At 40.7% G+C, this 19,872-nt stretch overlaps 1 protein-coding gene across 1 annotated transcript; it reads left to right on the plus strand.

The window, feature by feature from the left end:
- The first annotated feature begins 3,548 nt into the window (after positions 1 to 3,548).
- Positions 3,549 to 4,025, plus strand: LOC122747473 (60S ribosomal protein L26-like). The gene has a single exon (XM_043993471.1). It carries the CDS (start codon positions 3,549 to 3,551, stop codon positions 4,023 to 4,025), a length of 477 nt encoding a protein of 158 aa, XP_043849406.1.
- The last annotated feature ends 15,847 nt before the right edge of the window (positions 4,026 to 19,872 follow it).

Raw genomic sequence — 19,872 nt, forward strand, 5'->3', positions numbered from 1 at the left:
GTGAAGAGAATAGTTTTGTCTGGGGTAGAGAGGTGAATTTTAGATCGGACAGAAATAGCCTTTCTGACTAAAGGATCAAGAGAATTGGGGGAAAGAGTCTGCCCTTGGATGGGGACTGGAAGAAAGGATGAACTAATAAGGATAACTGGAGACTGAATATGTGCAAAGCTGAGCACCATGAGATTGTGTGACTATAATATATTTAAATTGTATGTATTTTGGTCCTTATCACCTCATGACTGGATTATTGTAATAGCCTACTACTGGTGGGTCTGCCAGCCTCAAGTCTCTCCTCCCTCCAATCCTCCCTCCTTGCAGCCACTAAAGTGATTTCCCTAAAGTGCAGGACTTCCCCCCACCCTCTCTCTCTCTCTCTCTCTCTCTCTCTCTCTCTCTCTCTCTCTCTCTCTCTCTCTCTCTCTCTCTCCCTCCCTCCCTCCCTCCCTCCCTCCCTCCCTCCCTCTCTCTCTCTCTCTCTCTCTCTCTCTCTCTCTCTCTCTCTCTCTCTCTCTCTCTCTCTCTCTCTCACACACACACACACACACACACACCACTTAACAACTCTGGTGGTTTCTTATCACTTCCAGGATCAAATACAATATGCTTTGTTTGCTTCATAGCTTATCTCCCTCCTACCTTTCCAGTCTCCTTTCACCTTACTCCTTGAAATGTACTCTTTGATACAGTGTTACTGGCTTCTCTGATCTTCTATGAACAACATACTCCATCCCTAGGCACCAGGGCATTTTCTCTGACTGCTCCCATGTCTGCAATGCCTTCCCTCCTCATCTCTGTCTACTTTCTTCAATGGCTTCCATCTTCTATAGGAAACCTTTCCCAACTACTCTCAATTCTAGTACTTTCCCTCTGTTAATGAATTCCTGTATGTGGGTTTTTATACTCTCTTCTCTTCTCTTCTCTTCTCTTCTCTTCTCTTCTCTTCTCTTCTCTTCTCTTCTCTTCTCTTCTCTTCTCTTCTCTTCTCTTCTCTTCTCTTCTCTTCTCTTCTCTTCCCTTCCCTTCCCTTCCCTTCCCTTCCCTTCCCTTCCCTTCCCTTCCCTTCCCTTCCCTTCCCTTCCCTTCCCTTCCCTTCCCTTCCCTTCCCTTCCCTTCCCTTCCCTTCCCTTCCCTTCCCTTCCCTTCCCTTCCCTTCCCTTCCCTTCCCTTCCCTTCCCTTCCCTTCCCTTCCCTTCCCTTCCTTTCCCCTCCCCTCATCTTCTTTCTTTCTTTCTTTCTTTCTTTCTTTCTTTCTTTCTTTCTTTCTTTCTTTCTTTCTTTCTTTCTTTCTTTCTTTCTTTCTTTCTTTCTTTCTTTCTTTCTCTCTCGCTTATTTTCTCTTCCATTAGATTGTGAGCTCCTTGAAGGTAGGGCCTATCTTTTGCCTTTTTTTTTTTTTTTGGACATCCCCTGAACTTAGAATAGTGCCTGGCATATAGCAGATGCTAAATAAATAAATTGACTTTCTATAGTCTCTGCCCCAATCTCCTGTCATTTAGCGTGTGCACTTTTAATGGCTGAATGAATATCAAATGGAAGGGCTGCAGGTGGGGAGAGATACTACCACAAAAGGACAGGAGAGATCGCAAAATCCAGGGACCTGGTATTTGAAAGAAACACCCTTGATTGTTGAGTTGAAATCAGGGAACCAAGGGTACAGCAATCAGTCTAGACATGAGGAAAATCAAGCATGTAAGAATGCAAAAATCAAACGTGCATGAGTTAGTAAAGAGAAAGCCTTGTTTGACATTCTTGATGTGGCTGAAACCTTTGGCTTTCATTTGTTCATTTATTCACAAGCAATTATTAAGTGCTTACTACATGCAAAGCACATGCTAGGCAAAGGAAAGGCAAAGAAGAAAAAGATGGTAAAATTTGGACTTATATTGTTTAATAGTGCAAACATTACAGTTATTTAAAACCATGCAAATACTGTTACACTAGGGCGAGTGCCACTGTGCCAGGGAAAGTGTGTTGTATTTGGAGTCAGAGAAATCTGAGGGCCTCGGTTTGAATCCTGGATTTGACACTTATGTTAGCATGGGCAATTCACTCCCATCTCTTTGGGTCTCAGTTCTTCATCTCTAAAATTGGGATCGATTATCATTAAGGTCCCAGCTTAAGGTCCCAAACAGTGTGACAATTATATCTGCCGGTCTAAGTAAAAGCTATGTGAATGAAGAGAGGACAGAGCAACATTTCTGGCTAGAAGGGATCAGGGAAGGGTGCATGAAGTTAATGATGTATGAGTTCAGCCTTGAAGAGCTGGATAATGGGCCTGGGGGAAGAGTGTTCCAGATCCAGGGAACATCATGACTAAAAGCAAAGGAAAAGTAAAGTAAGGAGGGATTTGGGGAACCACTGTAACGGCATGTCCAATACTTAGCACAGTGTCAGTACATAGGAGGAGGTGCTTAAATATTTATTGACTGACTGACCCAACTTCCCTGTTCCAGACTGTTGTTTTTTTAGTGGTGTCCAACTCTATGTGACCCCATGGACAGTCTTTGGGGTTTTCTTGGCAAAGATAATAAAGCGACTTGCCATTTCCTTCTCTGGTGTGTTTCCATTTTACAGATGAGCAAACTGAGGCAAAGTGGGTTAAGTGACACAGCTAGTAAGTGTTTGAGGCCAGATTTGAACTCAGGAAGATGAGTCTCCCTGACTTCAGGCCCAGTACTCTATCCACTGTGCTACCTAGCTACCCCCACTTCCATAAGACCTACCCCCAAACTTTCTACCAATTCCATCTTCCCCTTTCTCCTCTCTGGTTGTACACAGAAACTCTCCTCATCTCCAACCATTAGGCCTATTTTCCCTTTCCTAATGAGAGAAGGACACTCCTGTGGGGGCAGAAACCCCCATGTATTCTAAGCAACACATATATATGTTGTCTCCCCCAATTATAGTCTGAGCTTCTTGAAAGCAGTAACTATATTCTTTTATGTTTTTTCCTATTTGTGCTGGCTACATTTACTTAGCACAGTGCTCGGCACATGGTACAGTGGTGAATGGGATTGTTTGAGACAAGCAATTATTTTCATATATTTTCATTTTCTGACATAAACATTTCTGAGGGTGTGTGTGTGTGTGTGTGTGTGTGTACTTTTACTGACACTAGACTGAGTCGGAATGTCTGACCTTGACAGGATGAAATCTGATTCAATTGTTTTCCCCACCATTAGTTCTCTGTCATCTGAGTGTGGGATTTCATGGCATACACATGTTTTTCATTGCTCTCTCTCATTGTGTTTTTAATTCTTTGGTTTTTAAGGATGGCTATTACTCCAAGGAAACATCCAAAAACTCTTAAAGAATATGCTTCAATAACTGTAGCAGATACTGCAGCCACTATTGATATTTCGGGGATCATTCAAGCCTATGATGAAATGTAGGCACTGGAGAAAAAAGCAAAATTTGTTAAAAAAATTAAAACACACACGTATGCACGCACATGCACACTCAACATTGAAAAACACAAACACTAAGAACTCAAAATTTGTTGCTGTAAATCCACCCAGTCCTCAGAAAATAAACAAAGCGACGGCGCAATGCGTCCCTTTTCGGGTGGTCCAGTTTGTGCAGCCAAAACGAAGTTCAATCCCTTCGTGACCTCGGACCGCAGCAAGAACCGCAAGAGACACTTCAACTCGCCCTCGCACATCCGGCGCAAGATCATGTCGTCCCCACTCTCCATGGAGCTGAGGCAGAAATACAACGTCCGCTCCATGCCCATCTGGAAGGACAACGAGGTCCAGGTTGTTCGTGGACACTACAAAGGCCAGCAAATTGGCAAGGTAGTGCAGGTTTACAGAAAGAAATACGTCATCTACATTGAGCGTGTGCAGCGTGAAAAAGCTAACGGCACAACTGTCCATGTCGGTATTCACCCTAGTATGATAGTTATCACCAGACTAAAACTGGACAAAGATCGTAAAAAGATTCTTGAGCGTAAAGCCAAATCCCGACAAGTTGTAAAGGAGAAGAGCAAATATCAAGAAGAAACCATTGAGAAGATGCAAGAATAAAGTGGTCTGTTGTACAGTTGTAATTAAAAATGAAAATTTTAAAAAAAGGAAAATAAAAGAAAATAAACAAAGCTCTTCAGAGACCTGGTAGGTGGAGACACTATTACTGATTCTTCTATGGAAGGGGTGTCAAACTCAAGACAAACAGATTAAAATGCAAGGAAGAAATGTTTGTTAAAAAAACAAAGAAAAATGCACTACAACTTAGATAATGTTAATTTGTGGTTTTCTAAGTCAATATATTGTCATTGGAATCCATTTTGGGGGGGATTTGGAATAACAGCAAGAAGACCAGGGAGGAAGAGGAGGAGGAGGAGGAAAAAAAGAAGCAGCTAGTAATTATGACTGAATTTTTAAAAAAGTTTCTTATAGATAAAACAATACAAAGATTAGAGTACTAAATTTTGGGGATAAAGGTAGTTTTTACTGGTGGAAATTCACTTTTTCATTGAAGGCTATACCAAAATGTCAAAAAATGTTCAGGTGATGCTATAAGATTTGGACATCTTTATGAGATTATAAAATATCTGCACACACACACACACAAAATGTTTTAGGGATTTTTTTTTTAACTTCTAGTGAATCCAGGAGTCCTGTCTCTCATTGAGGGAATGATGAACTCTGATAAATATAATTATATACTATGAAGCAGAACTATTCCAAAACTATAGAAATTCCCAAGTGGAATGCTGCAATGCCACTTTGTACCATGCCACATATCAAAAAAGGTTAAGAAATTTATCCAAGAGATGGCAATAAATATACTTCAGTAATCTGAGCACTTGCCTGATTTAAAACCTATGGCTATAATCAAGGCTAGACTTGGAGAAAACAGACTATATGTCAAAAGTATCTTACTATTTGATGTGACAAAAGCATAGTTCCACAACGAGGAATTAAAAAATGTTAAAAATATCATGAACTCATTGCCCAATAGTATAAAACAAATGATTTCAGCATGAGAACTTATTATACATTAAACATTTTTAGAGATATAGAAAGATTTGAGGTTCATTATGTGTCAAATTATTTTACTTTTCCCCCAATTAACTTGCACAACATTCTAAGTGCTTACTAAAGGCCTTTTCATTTTTCCATCTGGAACTTAGGATGGTGCATGAAGAATATGATAAAGATGGAAAGAAAAAAATCATTATTTCCTAAAAGATTTAGTCCCCCTTAATTCCAAATGCTTTTTAAAAAGTCTCAAATTTAAAATACAAATTTGTTTAAAAAAAAAACAAATGGAGAAATAAGCTGAAAGCCCTGGTCAACTGCCTTATTGGTTGCTTTGTTGATCACATTTATTATTACAACAGGTATTTAGAATGAGGTGCAGACTTGGCGAAATTTGTTTTAATTTGAATCCTGTCACCTCAGATTGTACTTTAAAACCCTTTCTGTCTCTGACTAGGCTTCTCCAGAGCTCCTCAAGAGTTTAGAAGTCCTGGGAGTTAATAATTTTCCTTGTATTCCCAGGGCAGAACCACTGCCCTATGGGGCTAGGAGGTATGGGAAGAGGAGGAAAGGGACAGGGCAGAGAGATGTCTTCCCTATATTTTCTGAAGGGATATTCGAGTTGCCATCTGCTTCACAGGTCTTGCCACTGGATAAACTTGCTCATTATGGAGATATTTCCCCCTCCCTTCTCCTCTCTTCCTCTGCTGTCCCTCAGCCCCCAAGGTCAGGGCCGCTGCTCTGACTGTTATTTGCTTCTTGCTGGCTGGTGCACCCTGTAAGGACACTGTTGCTGAGGGAGTCGTGAAAGGGCTATAGACAATTGGCAGGCAGGCAACTCTGAACATTCATGCTAATACTGGACTCTTCCTTCTGATCGGACCTACGGGGTGATGCTGTCTCCAAAGCAGAGGTCTGAAGCATTAATTTATAGACCAGAAAGGCAAGTTAAGAAAACCTGTTCTCGTTCTAAACCCACTTTCTCGTGCACCGGGAATGTTTTTGTTCAGCTATGAAGCACATGCGGGCATAGGGGCCTTTATGCACTGAATAATTTCCATGTGGCTGAGAGATTCTCTTGTCTTCAGTGCTATTATTCCTCTCCCTTTAGATGGTTCAGCTCCTTATCTCAAGGCTTCTCGGTGATTGTTTACGGAATTCTCAATCAGCCTGCTCAGGCTTAAAGGGGCACAGTCAACCATAAACATCTCAGTGTTCTAAATCATCCCCCCTACCTCCGCCGCCCCCACTCAGGCTTGCTTCCCAGTACTTAGGAGCGTGGAATTAAAACCATCTTGAGATCTAATTTCTATTTCTCCATCTCTACAGCCCATTTGCCTTTGGCTCTTTCATGGGCCTCGGCAGCCACTTAAGAAGACAGCGTTCGCTGTCAGCCCAACAAAGTCCCCAGCACCCAGTGGCCAATGGCACTAGGTTTCTCATGTACCTCTTTGAAAAATATGTTCAAATAATTTTCTCCCAGAGTAGGACACCCCTGGCTGCAAGGGGTCAAAGACGCAAACTTGTACTTTGGCTCTTGTGAACGTGTTCGGGGCTGGGACGTTGGGGTTTATGACACAGCTTCATGTTTATAAATCGATTTATGGAGATTTGGTGGGTCTATCTCGCCGGGCTCTGAAATCAGCGTGGCCTAACCCTTCTTTGTAGCCCTCCGCGATCCAGGACTCCTCTCTTTGCTAGATTCTATCCTCCGGAGCATTCTCATCCGCGGTCTGTCCAAGGTAAAAGTCCTAGGAATGACTCCGAGGACAGAGGGACATAGTGCCATGCCGGACTGTTCTGTTCATCAGTCGCTCCCCGATACCGTGTTTTCTGCCTATGGCCTTTTCCAGCTAATTGACTGAACTGGCCTTGTAGGAGCCATTGGTACAATCCAGCCATCGGTATGTTGTTCTGTCTCTCTGTTCCGCTTCTGTTTCTTGCTCTTTGAAAAGCCATACCATGAACCCTGCTAAATCCATGACCTCCAGTCCTGTCTCCACCTATGGACCAGGTCATGTGGATCAATATCCCTCGGCCCCAGGCTAGAGCAGCAGGCCGTTAACCCCTTGTTTCCTACAGCATGACATATGTTAACAGTTTAAATGCATACCTTACCCGGGGTAATCGTATTTCAACAGGAAGGTAAAGCATTAGGTTAAAGGATACGAGACAGGGTTATACAGGGGGCAGGTAAGGGCAGCTTTCTGATTACGCATTACGTTCAGGGGAGAATTTTCAGCGGTCGGCAACTATTTGGGGTTTAGGGTGAGGCTTTCTTCTTACTCATAGCTCACCGAGGTCCCCTGAGCTCTGGCTGCAAAGGTCCAGTCACCTCTGCCCCGGGCACCCCCACAGGAAGAGACAAGGGCTCACACTGTGTTGTCAAGAAGCACCTGTTGCCAAGCTTGTAACAGAAATTATCATCCAGTCTTTTAGTGTTTCCTCTGCCCAATAATTTGGGCAGTTTGTAACACAAACTGGTTTATGATTTCCCCAAGGACACATGCAAGGGGACACAGAGTCACACAGAAGCAACTCGGCGCGCGCGCACACACACACTCCCCTAGAGCTACATGGATCCGCTTGTGCATAACGTGGCTCTCTGGATTTGCCTCCTTTCCGTACAACTGCAGCGTAATGAATCTGCCTCAAACACTGCTTCTCCTTGTTTTGATCAGCTGCCTATGGTCAGCCTCGGCGTGGCTATTGGCAGCATTCACTACCTTTCAGACAGGCAGATCAACTTCATTGTTTTATTCATTGTGGTAACTAGACAGCTGCCTACGGCACACACACAATTAAAAATCTAGACCTGCCGGTACTATTATGGGGGAACCCCCCCCCAAACAAACCTCTGCATGTCCATTGACCAGTGGGTGTTTTACACTACAATTAGAGGGACATTAAATTAAGCCTCGTGGCATTTCAGAGATAGAAAGAGCCTGGGAAATCTAACCTTATTTTATAGATGAAGAAATTGAGACCTAAACTGGCTAACTAATTTATCCAAGGTCACAAAACTGATTTGAAGTTTTGATAAACACTAGAATCCAGGTCTGGGGCCATTGCCAGTTATCCTGACCAGTGTCTTGCCACTGGACTCTGAATGACTCAGGAGGAGAGAGTGAGGCTTATGACTTTGCCCAGCTCTGCTTCACTTAAATCCAATTCACTTGCAAGTTAAGGCATCACCCTCCTGATATCATTGGTTCTCTTCCAGAATGAAGGATAAAAAACAACAGAATCCAGGTCACCTGACTAGAGTGATACTTTTTTACTTCAAAACAAATTGAACAATTGAGAGATCAAATAGCTAAATGTTTCCCATCTCACAGTTCAGTTTGTTTCCTAAGCTGAGATCAAATCTGTGAGTCCACAGTGAGAGGACAGGGTTTTGTTGAATGTCTAAAATGTCGAGAGGACACTCATTGGCATCCTGGCCATTTTGCCACATTATTATTAGAAATGGCCTGCTGCAACTCCCTGGTAATAATAATAGTGACAGTTCATATTTCAACACTTCATGGTTTACAAGATATTTCTTCTCTTAAAAAATTTTTTTTCTTTGATCCTTTTTTTATCCCTGCCCTCTGCATCTCAGAGAATGATCCCCCATAACAAAGATTTTTTTTTACAAAAAGAAGAGGGGAAAAGGCATTAAAACTAATAATAATTTTTTAAAAACCAACCTGATCTTATATGCATATTCTATGTCCATGGACCCTGACCTCTTTTAGAGAAACAAGGGAAGTTATCTTTTTATATCACTTCTTTATAGCCAGTTTTATTCTTTATAATTTCATGATATTCAGTTTCAATTCTTTTGTGCTGATCAATCTTTCCATTTACATTGTTGTAGCCATGGTGCATATTGTCTTCCTGGTTCTGCTTACTTCATTTCACATTAGTTCATGTAAGTCATCCCATGCTTCTCTGAATTCATCATGCTCATTGTTTCTTTTTCTTTTTCTTTTCTTTCTTTCTTCCCTCCTTCCTTCCTTCCTTCCTTCCTTCCTTCCTTCCTTCCTTCCTTCCTTCCTTCCTTCCTTCCTTCCTTTCTTTCTTTTTGTTTGTGGGGCAATGAGGGTTAAGTGACTTGCCCAGGGTCATACAGCTAGTAAGTGTTAAGTGTCTGAGGCTGGATTTGAACTCAGGCCCTCCTGAATCTGCAGCTGGTGCTTTATCCACTATGCCACCTAGCTGCCCCTCATTGTTTCTTAAAATACAACAACATTCCATTACATTCAAGTACCACACACAAAATGATTCCTTAAAATAATCTGAAATATATCAAGGGTAGGTATTATGATTGTCCACTTTACAGAGGAGGAAACAGAGGCTCATAAAGGTTAGGTGGCTTTCATAAGGTCACAGAATTAGTAATTAGAGTCTCAGAAATGTGCTTTATAAATGCCAAGAACAGAATATGAACTCCAATTAAGTCTAGGCTGGGGTAGGGAGAGGAATGTGATTTTATAGTAACCTCTAAAGTGTTTTATTTTTTTCCAGAAAAAAACTAGGCCCCTTTCCTAGGAAATACAACCTTGGTGGGCTCCTTAAGGACACTGTGTTGAACTAAGAACGCTTATCATAGATGGGACTCCAAAGGTCCCCCATAGTTTCCCAAAGAGACAGAATCTCTGTTCTACTTTTCCCCTTCCTCTCATTGAGGAGTTTATGAAATCCATAGTATGTATAGTCAAATTTTAATCTGGTTTGCCCAGCTTTGACTGCTGGCCCACAGGCCATGAGTTTGACACCTCTGTTGTAAAGCAGGTTGCAAACCTCAAAATAATACACATACATACACACATAATATTTTACATTTATGTACATATATTAGATGATGATGATGATGTCCAACTCCCTCATTTTACAGATGAGGAAACCAGTACTATTTGGGAATATGAACACAAGATGCAGAGTTCCATGGTTTAAATTAGGGTTATAGAAATCACACTGGGATCTCTTAAAGGTCCATGTACCCAAACCTCTACAGAGAAACATGGGAAGTTTTGTTTTCATGTCTCTTCTTTGAGGCCAGTTTGTTCTTCCTTCAGCCTCAGGCCATGGTAAAAAGTTAACAACCTATTTTACCACAATTAGGTATTTATATACCATAATCCAGTAGGACTGGTTCTGGGTAAAACTGTGAAATCAGTAAAGTGGATATTATAAATTTTTCACCCTTCCCTGAATCGGGTTACCTGCACATGCAGGATTTGGTTCTATTTCACCTTGGGTCATTAGAAGAAGCCTTGTGTATTTTGAATACCCAACTCCCTCAGGAAAAAAAAAAAAGGTGAAATAGAAAGTTGAAAAGTGAATGAGGGATGTTCCCTTGAATTCTTTAGTTCCCTGGCAGAAGAGAGAGTACTAAGTTGCTAAGGAAAGAATAGGCAAATGGTACTGAAGCATCACAAGCCTTCATGGGTTTGAAGACAGAGAATCACTGGAATAGTTTTTTAAAAAAAGATCAGTACCATCAACTACCCTTCACCCTTCCTTAAGAAGTTCACCATGTGAAAGCTATGAGGAACAATAAACAAAAGAAGTCCAAAGAATGATGCATGTATGCTTTTTTTCAGTCACTAAGAGATTGTCCCATGTAAGAGGTGAAAGAGCTGGTCCCCTGGGAAAAGGGATGAATGCCACCTACTGGTAGAGAGCTGGACTGCAAAAAGTAAGAAGCTGAGTGACAGAAAAGCCCATGAATGATGAGTACCATCTGCTGGAGAAGAGCCAAACCACAGAGAGGTCAGTGGAGCAAGTCAATCAATGGAAAGCAAATGGATGATGAGCACCATCTGCTGGAAGAGATGTGAACACAAGGAAAGTGGCAGAGAAGAGCTGAGCTTTTTAGGGGCTACAGAAGATGCCAACAGGTCAGAGTACTGATGGAGAGCAGTAATGAGCTTCAGATATCAGTGACAATTGAGTACTTTTAAAGGCAAGCAAAGAGGCACAGGTGGAGGAACCATGAAAAGGAGCATCAAGGTAATTATCCCAACTTTGTCCCTCCACAAGGCACTACTGTAAGAATGTACTGGTCTTTGAAAGAATGTTGGTCATTGGTGGTGAGTTCAACTCTGAATTCTATATACTTTCATTAACTTGTCAATAAAACTATTTAAAACATTTAATAATTTTATGGCCTTGTGGGCCCATATGCTTGTAAGGGGAAATAAGGAGTACCAGATACTGAAGTTCCCAAATCAGATGGCTCTGGATAATTACACAAGAAACCAGAGGTCCCTAAAGTATGACTAGGTCCTTCATATCAGAAGGGAACCCTGATACAAGCATTTTATTGTAAAAATTCCATCTTCATTTCCTTTGACATATTTATCCCAGACACCAATTGTTTTTTTAAATAAAATTATTTTATTATTTTCCAGTTACATGTAGAAATAATTTTCAACATTTGTTTATATAAGATTTCCAATTTCAAATTTTTCTCTCTCCCTCCCCTCCCTCCCCCCCTCCCCTAAATAGCAGGCAATCTGATATAGGTTATATATACATAATAAGATTAAACATATCTCTGCATTAGTCATGTTATATGAGAAGGATCAGAGCACAAAGGAAAAAGCTCAAATCAGAAAACCAACAGCACCAAAAACAAAAGAAATAGTATGGTCTGATCAGCATCCATATTCCACAGTTCCTTTTTTTTTTCTTCTGGATTTGGAGAGCCTTTTCCATCATGAGTCCTTTGGAACTTTCTTGTTCCATTGGATTGGTGAGAAGAATCTAGTCTATCATAGTTGATCAACACATAATGTTGATGATACTGTGTATAATGTTCTTCTGGTTCTGCTCATCTCATTCATCATCAGTTCATGCAAGTCCTTCCAGGTTTCTCTGAACTCCACCTGCTCATCATTTCTTACAGCACAATAGAATTCCATTATATTCATATACCACAATTTGTTCAGTCAATTGATGGACATCTCCTCAATTTCCAATTCCTTGCCACCACAAAAAGAGAAGCTATAAATATTTTTGTACATGTGGGTCCTTTCCCCTTTTTTATGATCTCTTTGGGAAAAAGACCCAAAAGTAGTATTGCTGGGTCAAAGGGTATGTACAGCTTTATGGCCCTTTGGGCATAATTCCAAATTGGTCTCCAGAATGGTTGGATCAGTTCACAGCTCCACCAACAATGCATTAGTGTTCCAATTTTTCCACAGCTTTTCCAACATTTATTATTTTACTTTTTTTGTCATATTAGCCAATCTGATAGGCCAGACACCAATTGTGCCCCTTAGCCCACCTTTAAATTCCCCAAACAGACCAGGATACTCAGTGAGACTCTCCTTAGGGCCTACCCTCTCCAGTAGATGTCCTATGCTGCTACTCAGGGTTTGTGGCTGCCCTTCCCTTCATTTTCCATCCTAGCACTCCTTCTACCAACTATTAGGCATTTTATCTTTCACTTTCAGTGCTGTGATAATTAGCTAATTTGTTAAACTAATCCATGGTAATGAGAGGCTGCCTGAAATGGAAAAGGGAACTGAACTTAAAGTTAGAAGAACCGGCTTTGACTCCAGTCTTTATCATTTATAAGCCATGTGACTTTGGGCAAATAACCCAACCACCCTAAGCCTTACTCATGTGGAAACTGAGGATAATAATACTCGCACTGTCTACCTCAGAGGGTCATTATGAAGACCAAGTAGTAAAATGCATATAAAGTAATTTGTAACTGTAAGACACTATGTAAGTGTGAATTGTAATTATTAAGAATAATGTATTGGGGCAGCTAGGTGGCGCAGTGGATAGAGCACTGGCCTTGGAGTCAGGAGTACCTGAGTTCAAATCCAGCCTCAGACACTTAACACTTACTAGCTGTGTGACCCTGGGCAAGTCACTTAACCCCAATTGCCTTACTAAAAAAAAAAAAAAAGAAGAAAAAGAATAATGTATTAATGGGTGAGATTTGGAAGGTCTTTCTCCCAGGTAATTCCCAGTGAGAATTTTTAAACAGAGAGAATTTCTCCCCTTCCCTTTTCTTCTTCAACTTCACTCCTTTGTATAAACTATTAGTGATGTTAATGGTAGGAATTTCAGGATGGACAGACTAGGAGGGTGGTATGATAGGTCTCTAATGGTGATATTCTGAGGTGGGTGGAGCTCCTTTAATCATACTGTTAACAACTACCTATTTCCCCAGTGGTTAGGATCAGCCCTGTGGCTTAATTCTTCCTAGTTTTTCAGGGATCCTTGTTAATCTTACCAAGACTTAGGAACTCAGTATTCCATCCATTCCATACATTTCCTTAACCTAGCCATCCATCCACAAGGAATTAATAAGCACCTATAATATACTAGTTGATGGGAATAATACAAAGATGAATAAGATACCATTTCTTCAAGGAACTTCACTCAATCAATAATAAACATTTATTAAGTTCTACTATGTGCCAGGCACTTGTACTGACCTCTGGTTATACAAAAAGAGACAAAAGGCAATCCCTGTACTCAAGGAACTTACAGTCTAATGAGGGGGATAATGTGCAAATAAATATATAAAGTGAGCTATATACAGGATAAATGGAAATAATTAACACAGGGAAGGCGCTAGAATTAAGAGGACTTATGGAAGGCTAGCAATAAAAGATAGGATTTCGGTTGGGACTTAAAGGAAGCCTGAGAGGTCAGTACATGAGGTGGGGGAGGGAGAACATTCCAGGCATGGAAGACAACCAGAGAAAATGCCTGGAGCCAAGCGATGGAGTGTCTTGTTTATAGAACAGGCAGGAGTACTGTATCGAGGGCATGTTGGGAGCAAGTTGTAAAGAAGACTGGAAAGGTTGGAGTGGGTAGGTAATGAAGGGCTTTGCATGTTCTACTTGATCCTGGAGGCCATACGAAACCACGGAAATTTATTGAGTAGCAGGGAAACATGGTTGGACCAAGCTCTAGGAAAATCACCTTAATAGCTTAGTAGCAGAGATTAGGGAGGTAGAAAATAAATACCATGAGAGTCGTATAAAGTAACATAAGAGTTCAGACAATGGAGAAGCCACTTCCAACTAAAAATTCAGAGAGAAGTCAGTATTTGAGCTGGACCTTCAAGAGGTGAACATGGTGAAAGGGTGGTCATTCCAGGCATAGTGAACAGTTGGAACAAAGACATAGAAGTGGGAGAATATAGAATTTATTCAAGGAAGAAAGAATAGTCTAATCATAAAAGGTTGTAAAGGCTTTAAAAGCAAGTTGGGGCCATATAGTGGAGGATATGGAATGCTGGATTAAAGAATATGAGTTTAATATACCAAATGATGAGGAGACAATGAAATTTCTTTAACATGGGAGTGATATCAGAGCTGACCTTTAGGAATATTCATTTTCCTAGGAGGTACCCTGCATGATTCATTGGAGGGAGAAGAGTTGGGAATGCTTATTAGGAGTCTACTGATATAGTCCTGGTGAGTGGATGAAAGCCGGGATCAAAGTTGTGGCAGAAAGAATGGAAAGGACAGATGCAAGAAAGGTTGTTATGGAAGAATTGACAAATTGATGATTAAATGTAGGAGGAGGACAAAGGAGAAAGAGAAGTAAGAGATAATTTCATAGTTTCCAACATAAGTGACTAGGAAAACAGTGGTGCCACTGACAAGTAATCAATAGCCAGTAACCATTTATTAAGCACCTACTATGTGCCAGGCACTGTAGTAACCTCTGGGGATACAAATATAAAAAGAGAAAGACACACCCTTCCCTCAAGGAACTAATAATCTGATGGGAGAAGACAAATCACAAAAGGAAGATGAAAAAGTGGGGAAAGGTAGAGGGAGAAGGTGTTCAACCACCCAGCATGGTAGAAAAGTTATTCAGAGAGAAATGAGATGTCTGAGCTGGTTTCTCTCCCTTAAATGGAGATTTGGAGTTCATGGAATTCATCGGAGTTTCAATTAGAGAGGTAATGGTAATGATGAGGTGGAATACCAAAGCTGCTGAGATCTTATAGGATCATCAGGTTAACCCAATAGTAACAGGGAATGGGGTAAGGAAGGAAAGGGAAAAGACTAAGCATTTATTAAACACCTACTATGTGCCAAAGCACTGTACTAAGCACTCTACAACTATTATTTCTTTCTTTTTTTCCATTTTTTTTTCAGGGCAATGAGGACTAAGTGACTTGTCCAGGGTCACAGAGCTAGTAAGTGTCAAGTGTCTGAGGCCAGATTTGAACTTAGGTCTTTCTGAATCCAGGGCTGGCACTTTATCCATTGTGCCACCTACCTGCCCCCTACAACTATTATTTCATTTGATCCTTGAAACAACTCCAGGAGGTAGGTGCTATTATTATCCCGATTTTACAGTTGAGGAAACTGAGGCAGGCAGATGTTAAGTGAGTTGCGGTGTTGGATGCTGGATTTGAACTTTGTTCTTCCTGACTCCAGGTCTGGCAAATGTATCAACTGTGCCATCTGGCTGCCCAACCAGAAAGGAGGGATTGATTTGGGCTAGGGTATAAAGGGTCATGGGGTAGTTGGAGATGATGAATTTAGTTTTGGATATGATGAATTTGGGATGCTGACCAGGTCATTTAGTTGAAAATGTCTAGCAGGCATTTAGAAATGCAAGACCAGAGCTCAAGGGAGAGATCTAGGATCCCTTTACTCAGCACTCACTAAGGGCCATGACAACAGGTCTGCTTAAAAAAGAAAGAAAGGGCTGGGTTGGGGGAGAAATTCAGCAAAGCTGATATGGAGCCATTAATGACTTTCCAATTAAGACTCGTCTACCATGAACTTTAATAGGAAACTCAAGTGTAATATTAAAACTATTTATTTTAATTGTGACATCCAATTACAGAGAGGAGTAAATCAGTATTATAAGGATATTACTTGGGTATATGTTGAGCTTTCCAAAGTTATACTCACTAATCACCAGTGCTTCCTTGAAAGCTTCTTTATAGGATATTAGGTCCTCTTCTTCTTGTTCTCTCCTCTGCCCAATGGACAAGGGACTGTTGGAGGCAAGTGGCTGATGACTCATTTGCCCCACTTAAAATCATATTGTCACATTTCTTGCATCACAAATAGAATCAGAGGGAATTGGTAAAAGTTGAAACTGGAGAATGGACCCTTTGAAGGTTGAACAAGACCTGCCAGAACAGCTTAAATTGCTTCATCCTTGGAAGTTCTCCCCCCTCCCTTTTTTCCCCTGTGTAGTATTTCAACTCCATAACCAACCTGAGCCAGAACCAAGAGACAATTGTTCATTAGGAACTATTCTCTGCCTTCCCATTGCCTGAGCAGGGGATAAAGAACTTCACTAGCCCATTGGCTAGTGAATAAATTCTTTGAATAAATTTCCTTTCACTGAGCTTCCAAATTTCTTTTTTTCCCCTGTATACTGTATATCTATCTGTCATATGCAGGAACATCATGATTAAGTAAGTGAGTAACAGCAGAAAAAGGTTTAAATCCTTTCTCTATGTTCCCTATGTTCCCCTAGGACACAGCATGGCTTAGCGACTGGAGAGTCAGAAAGACCATGATTGAAGTTCCTCCTCGTTGTATGCCAGTGAAACCTGGATAATATAGCAGTGCCATGCCAGGAAATGGAATCTCTTCCATTTAAATTGTTTTAGGAAGATTCAGAAGATTACCTGGCAAAGCAAAGCAATGGACACTAAGGTCTTTTCTTGAGCCGAACTGCCGAGCATTCAAACTCTACAGCAGAGAGCACAACTCCAATGGGTTAGCCACCTGGTTTGAATGCCAAAGGCACATTTGTTTAAAAGATGATTTTACGGAGAACTCACAGAAAGCAGGCCTTTGCATGGTGGTCAAAAGAAAGGATACAAAGACACTCTCAAGTTCTCTCTGAAGAATTTTGGAATAGATTGTGAGACCTGGGAGACACTGCCATAGACCCATCCCACATGATGTGCCCACATCAAAGAAGGCTGTACTCTGAATGAAACGAATTGCAGTAGCTCAAAAGAAAAGCAAAATATGCAAATTTAGAGACATCTCCACTCCAAACGTTCATATGGACTATTTGTGCCTGATGTGTGGTAGAGGCTTCTGAGCTCAGTTCAGTCATATTTGGACACACCATACCTTTACCCTAACATAGTGAGGTTATTTTTAGTCTTCTTCAAGAACATAAGACAACAACCAAGGTGTATGGCCTGGAGCAAGTAATCTAACCTCTCAGTATTTTTTGTAATTCTCCAAGACTATAAGTTGCTTAGAAGATGCCAACTTGTATTGGTAGAGGGAGCTTCTTCAAATGAGAGTTCTCTAAGCCAAGGAAATCACAAGCCCAGTCTCCATTTTTATTCCTGTCTTATAGCTCAGCAGACATAAGGGTCAAGAATTACTATGGATCCACCTAGCCTTAGGAAATAGGAAGACGACAAAATTAGAATTCTCAGCTTCTGTGTTAGTTTGAAATCTGATAGTGCTTCCCACCAGAGTGTGCCATTGGTAATAGGTTCCTTTTTGTTTTACTTACTTAGTTCTTCTCCCCTAAAGTCCTGCTCTAATGTTTTGCTGTGGCATACAGGTGACTCTTGGTTCTAAAAGAAGACCATACTAACAAAGCACAAGTTTTAGAAGGTGCTACCAAAGCTGGAAAAGATTATGGGGTCACAGAATTAACCTCCTTATTTTTTATATAATGGGAGGGTGGGTACTGATCAGGGAATCCATAATCAATCTCTGCCCCCCCCCCAACTTGATTGATGAAATTACAGAAATGTAAGGGGTAGATGACATAGACAAAGGGTTAGGTTCTTAGATGAAATATGAAGAGTTTATTTATACTTTATTCCTCCTTTAGGAGGAATGAAAAAAGTTCTTTAGTCAAATTTGATGGAATTACAGAGTGGATAGCCATCGATTAGCAGAAGGATCAGCCAAGCTCTGATGATTTAAAAAAACAAAACAAGGTAGACTCTCTAATGAGTAAACTGAGACAGGGGAAAACTCTGATATGGAAGAACCCAGCTCTTGAGAAGCTCTTGCTCCCTTCTGGGATATTGTGCTCCAGTTTTATGGGAAGGATATTTTGTAACCGTTTTATGATGCCGTCTTAGTAAACGTGTTCTGATTGATTATTAAAGGTTAAAGGCATCACTCGGGGCTTATGAACTACAATTTTAAGAGCAAGGACTCAAAGAGTATCTCAGACCTAAAGTGGTAATCTTCTAGGTATCCCAACTTTCCAGTGTGAGTTTGGCAATTGGGGGGGGGTGGGGTGGGGGGGTAATCACATATAGATAAGAAACTTCAGCCCCAGAAAATTTGGGTGACTTGTCCAGGGTCACATAAAATTTAAGTATCAGAACTAGGATTTAATGCCAGGTCCTCCCATTCTAATTCAAGCAGTCTTCCTCTGTATCACTGGTCCCGTCCTTGTTAAATTGGTTCATTCCCAGAATTTCTATTTCTGATGAATTTTGTGGATTCGGGGACTCAGGAAAGGCCTTCAGCCAAAGCATGTATTGGCTGTGACATGGAGGGAGTATGTACACTACTGAGTACAAATCCTTAAGGTATAGCTCAGTTTTAGCACTTAACTGGTGTTCATGTCAATCCCAGTACAAGCTTAAGCCAGAATCCAGTTGTGAAATGTTCATGGGGCCTGAAATAAGGTTACAGAAAAATAACTCAGAGAAAGTCTCTTTACCTTTTTTCCCCTCAAAAACATTTTTTCAAGATTTGTATGAGCTGATGCAGAAAAAAGTAAGCAGAGCCAGGAAAACAGTTTACACAATGACCAAAATAATGTGAAGGAAAATAACACTGAAAGACCATAACTCTAATCAGCACAGTGACTTCAGAGGTCTGACAAATGACTGCATGCTTCCTTCCTCTTAGCATGCAGGTGGTAGGCCATCAGTACAGAAAGAGGCATATGTCATCCATGGCCAACATGTTGCTTTGTTTTGCTTAATTATAGCTTTTCATTGTAGGGGAGGATTCTATGGTGAGGAAGGAGGCATCATTGGGAAATGATGGCTTCCAACAACCACTTCATGGTAGAAACAATGATGTTAAAAAAACAAAAAACAAAACAAAACAAAAAAACAAACCACCAAGTAAACATTTAGTTTTTCAAAAAGAAAAAGAAAAGTCATCATCTTGCCTCCCCACCACCCCCTCAAAAGAATGTTTTTCCACTTTGGATCCTCATTGGCAAAAAGCACTTTATAATGCCATTGTTATTACTATGATAAGCATATTTCACCTTAAAACCCACACTTTCTGTAGGAAAAATCTGAATTCACAAAACAGCTAAGTTGGAGGATTTCACAGGTGTCTCCATTTCCCTTATTAAATTGAGGTCAAGGATGGAATCCTATTACACTTTACATCCTTGTATAGTCCCAGCATTGTACCCTTCTTATACTAGTTACTCAGTAAATACATGTCAAATCCATGAGAAGACTTTACAAAAGGATTCAGCAAAAGATGCCTTTATATAGCCAAATTATGAAGTCAGTGTAGCTTGCCCTCAGCATATCTTACCTCCCCCTTTTGGAGTTATTTTCCCTTTAAGTTTTTTTTTCTCAGCATCCTCTCTATACCCTTCATCTCTCAATCTGCTTCTTATCCCTCTTGTTTCTGAGGAAAGGAATATAATCAATGAATTCACCCTGAGGTGTTAGGGACAACTGAATACAGTAATGTGTTAACCCTTCAGAGGATGTTTGCTCTTTAAAATGAGAGCATTAAAACACACACACACACACACACACACACACACACAAAGAAGATTAACCCAAAGGAATCAATCTCTGGTAGTGGAATTTCAGATATTCACTACCCTTTAGCACCAGAATTGGGGAGACATTTTGGATCTGGAGGTGCTGGGTGCTGCTAAAATCCCAGCATGTAGACTCTCTCCTAGTCTGTGT

This window comes from Dromiciops gliroides, chromosome 3, assembly GCF_019393635.1.
Source record: "Dromiciops gliroides isolate mDroGli1 chromosome 3, mDroGli1.pri, whole genome shotgun sequence".
NCBI lineage: Eukaryota > Metazoa > Chordata > Mammalia > Microbiotheria > Microbiotheriidae > Dromiciops > Dromiciops gliroides.

Bases quoted from the DNA above. Each gene is read 5' to 3' on its own strand.
- LOC122747473 (XM_043993471.1), top strand. From the start codon at position 3,549: ATGCGTCCCTTTTCGGGTGGTCCAGTTTGTGCAGCCAAAACGAAGTTC.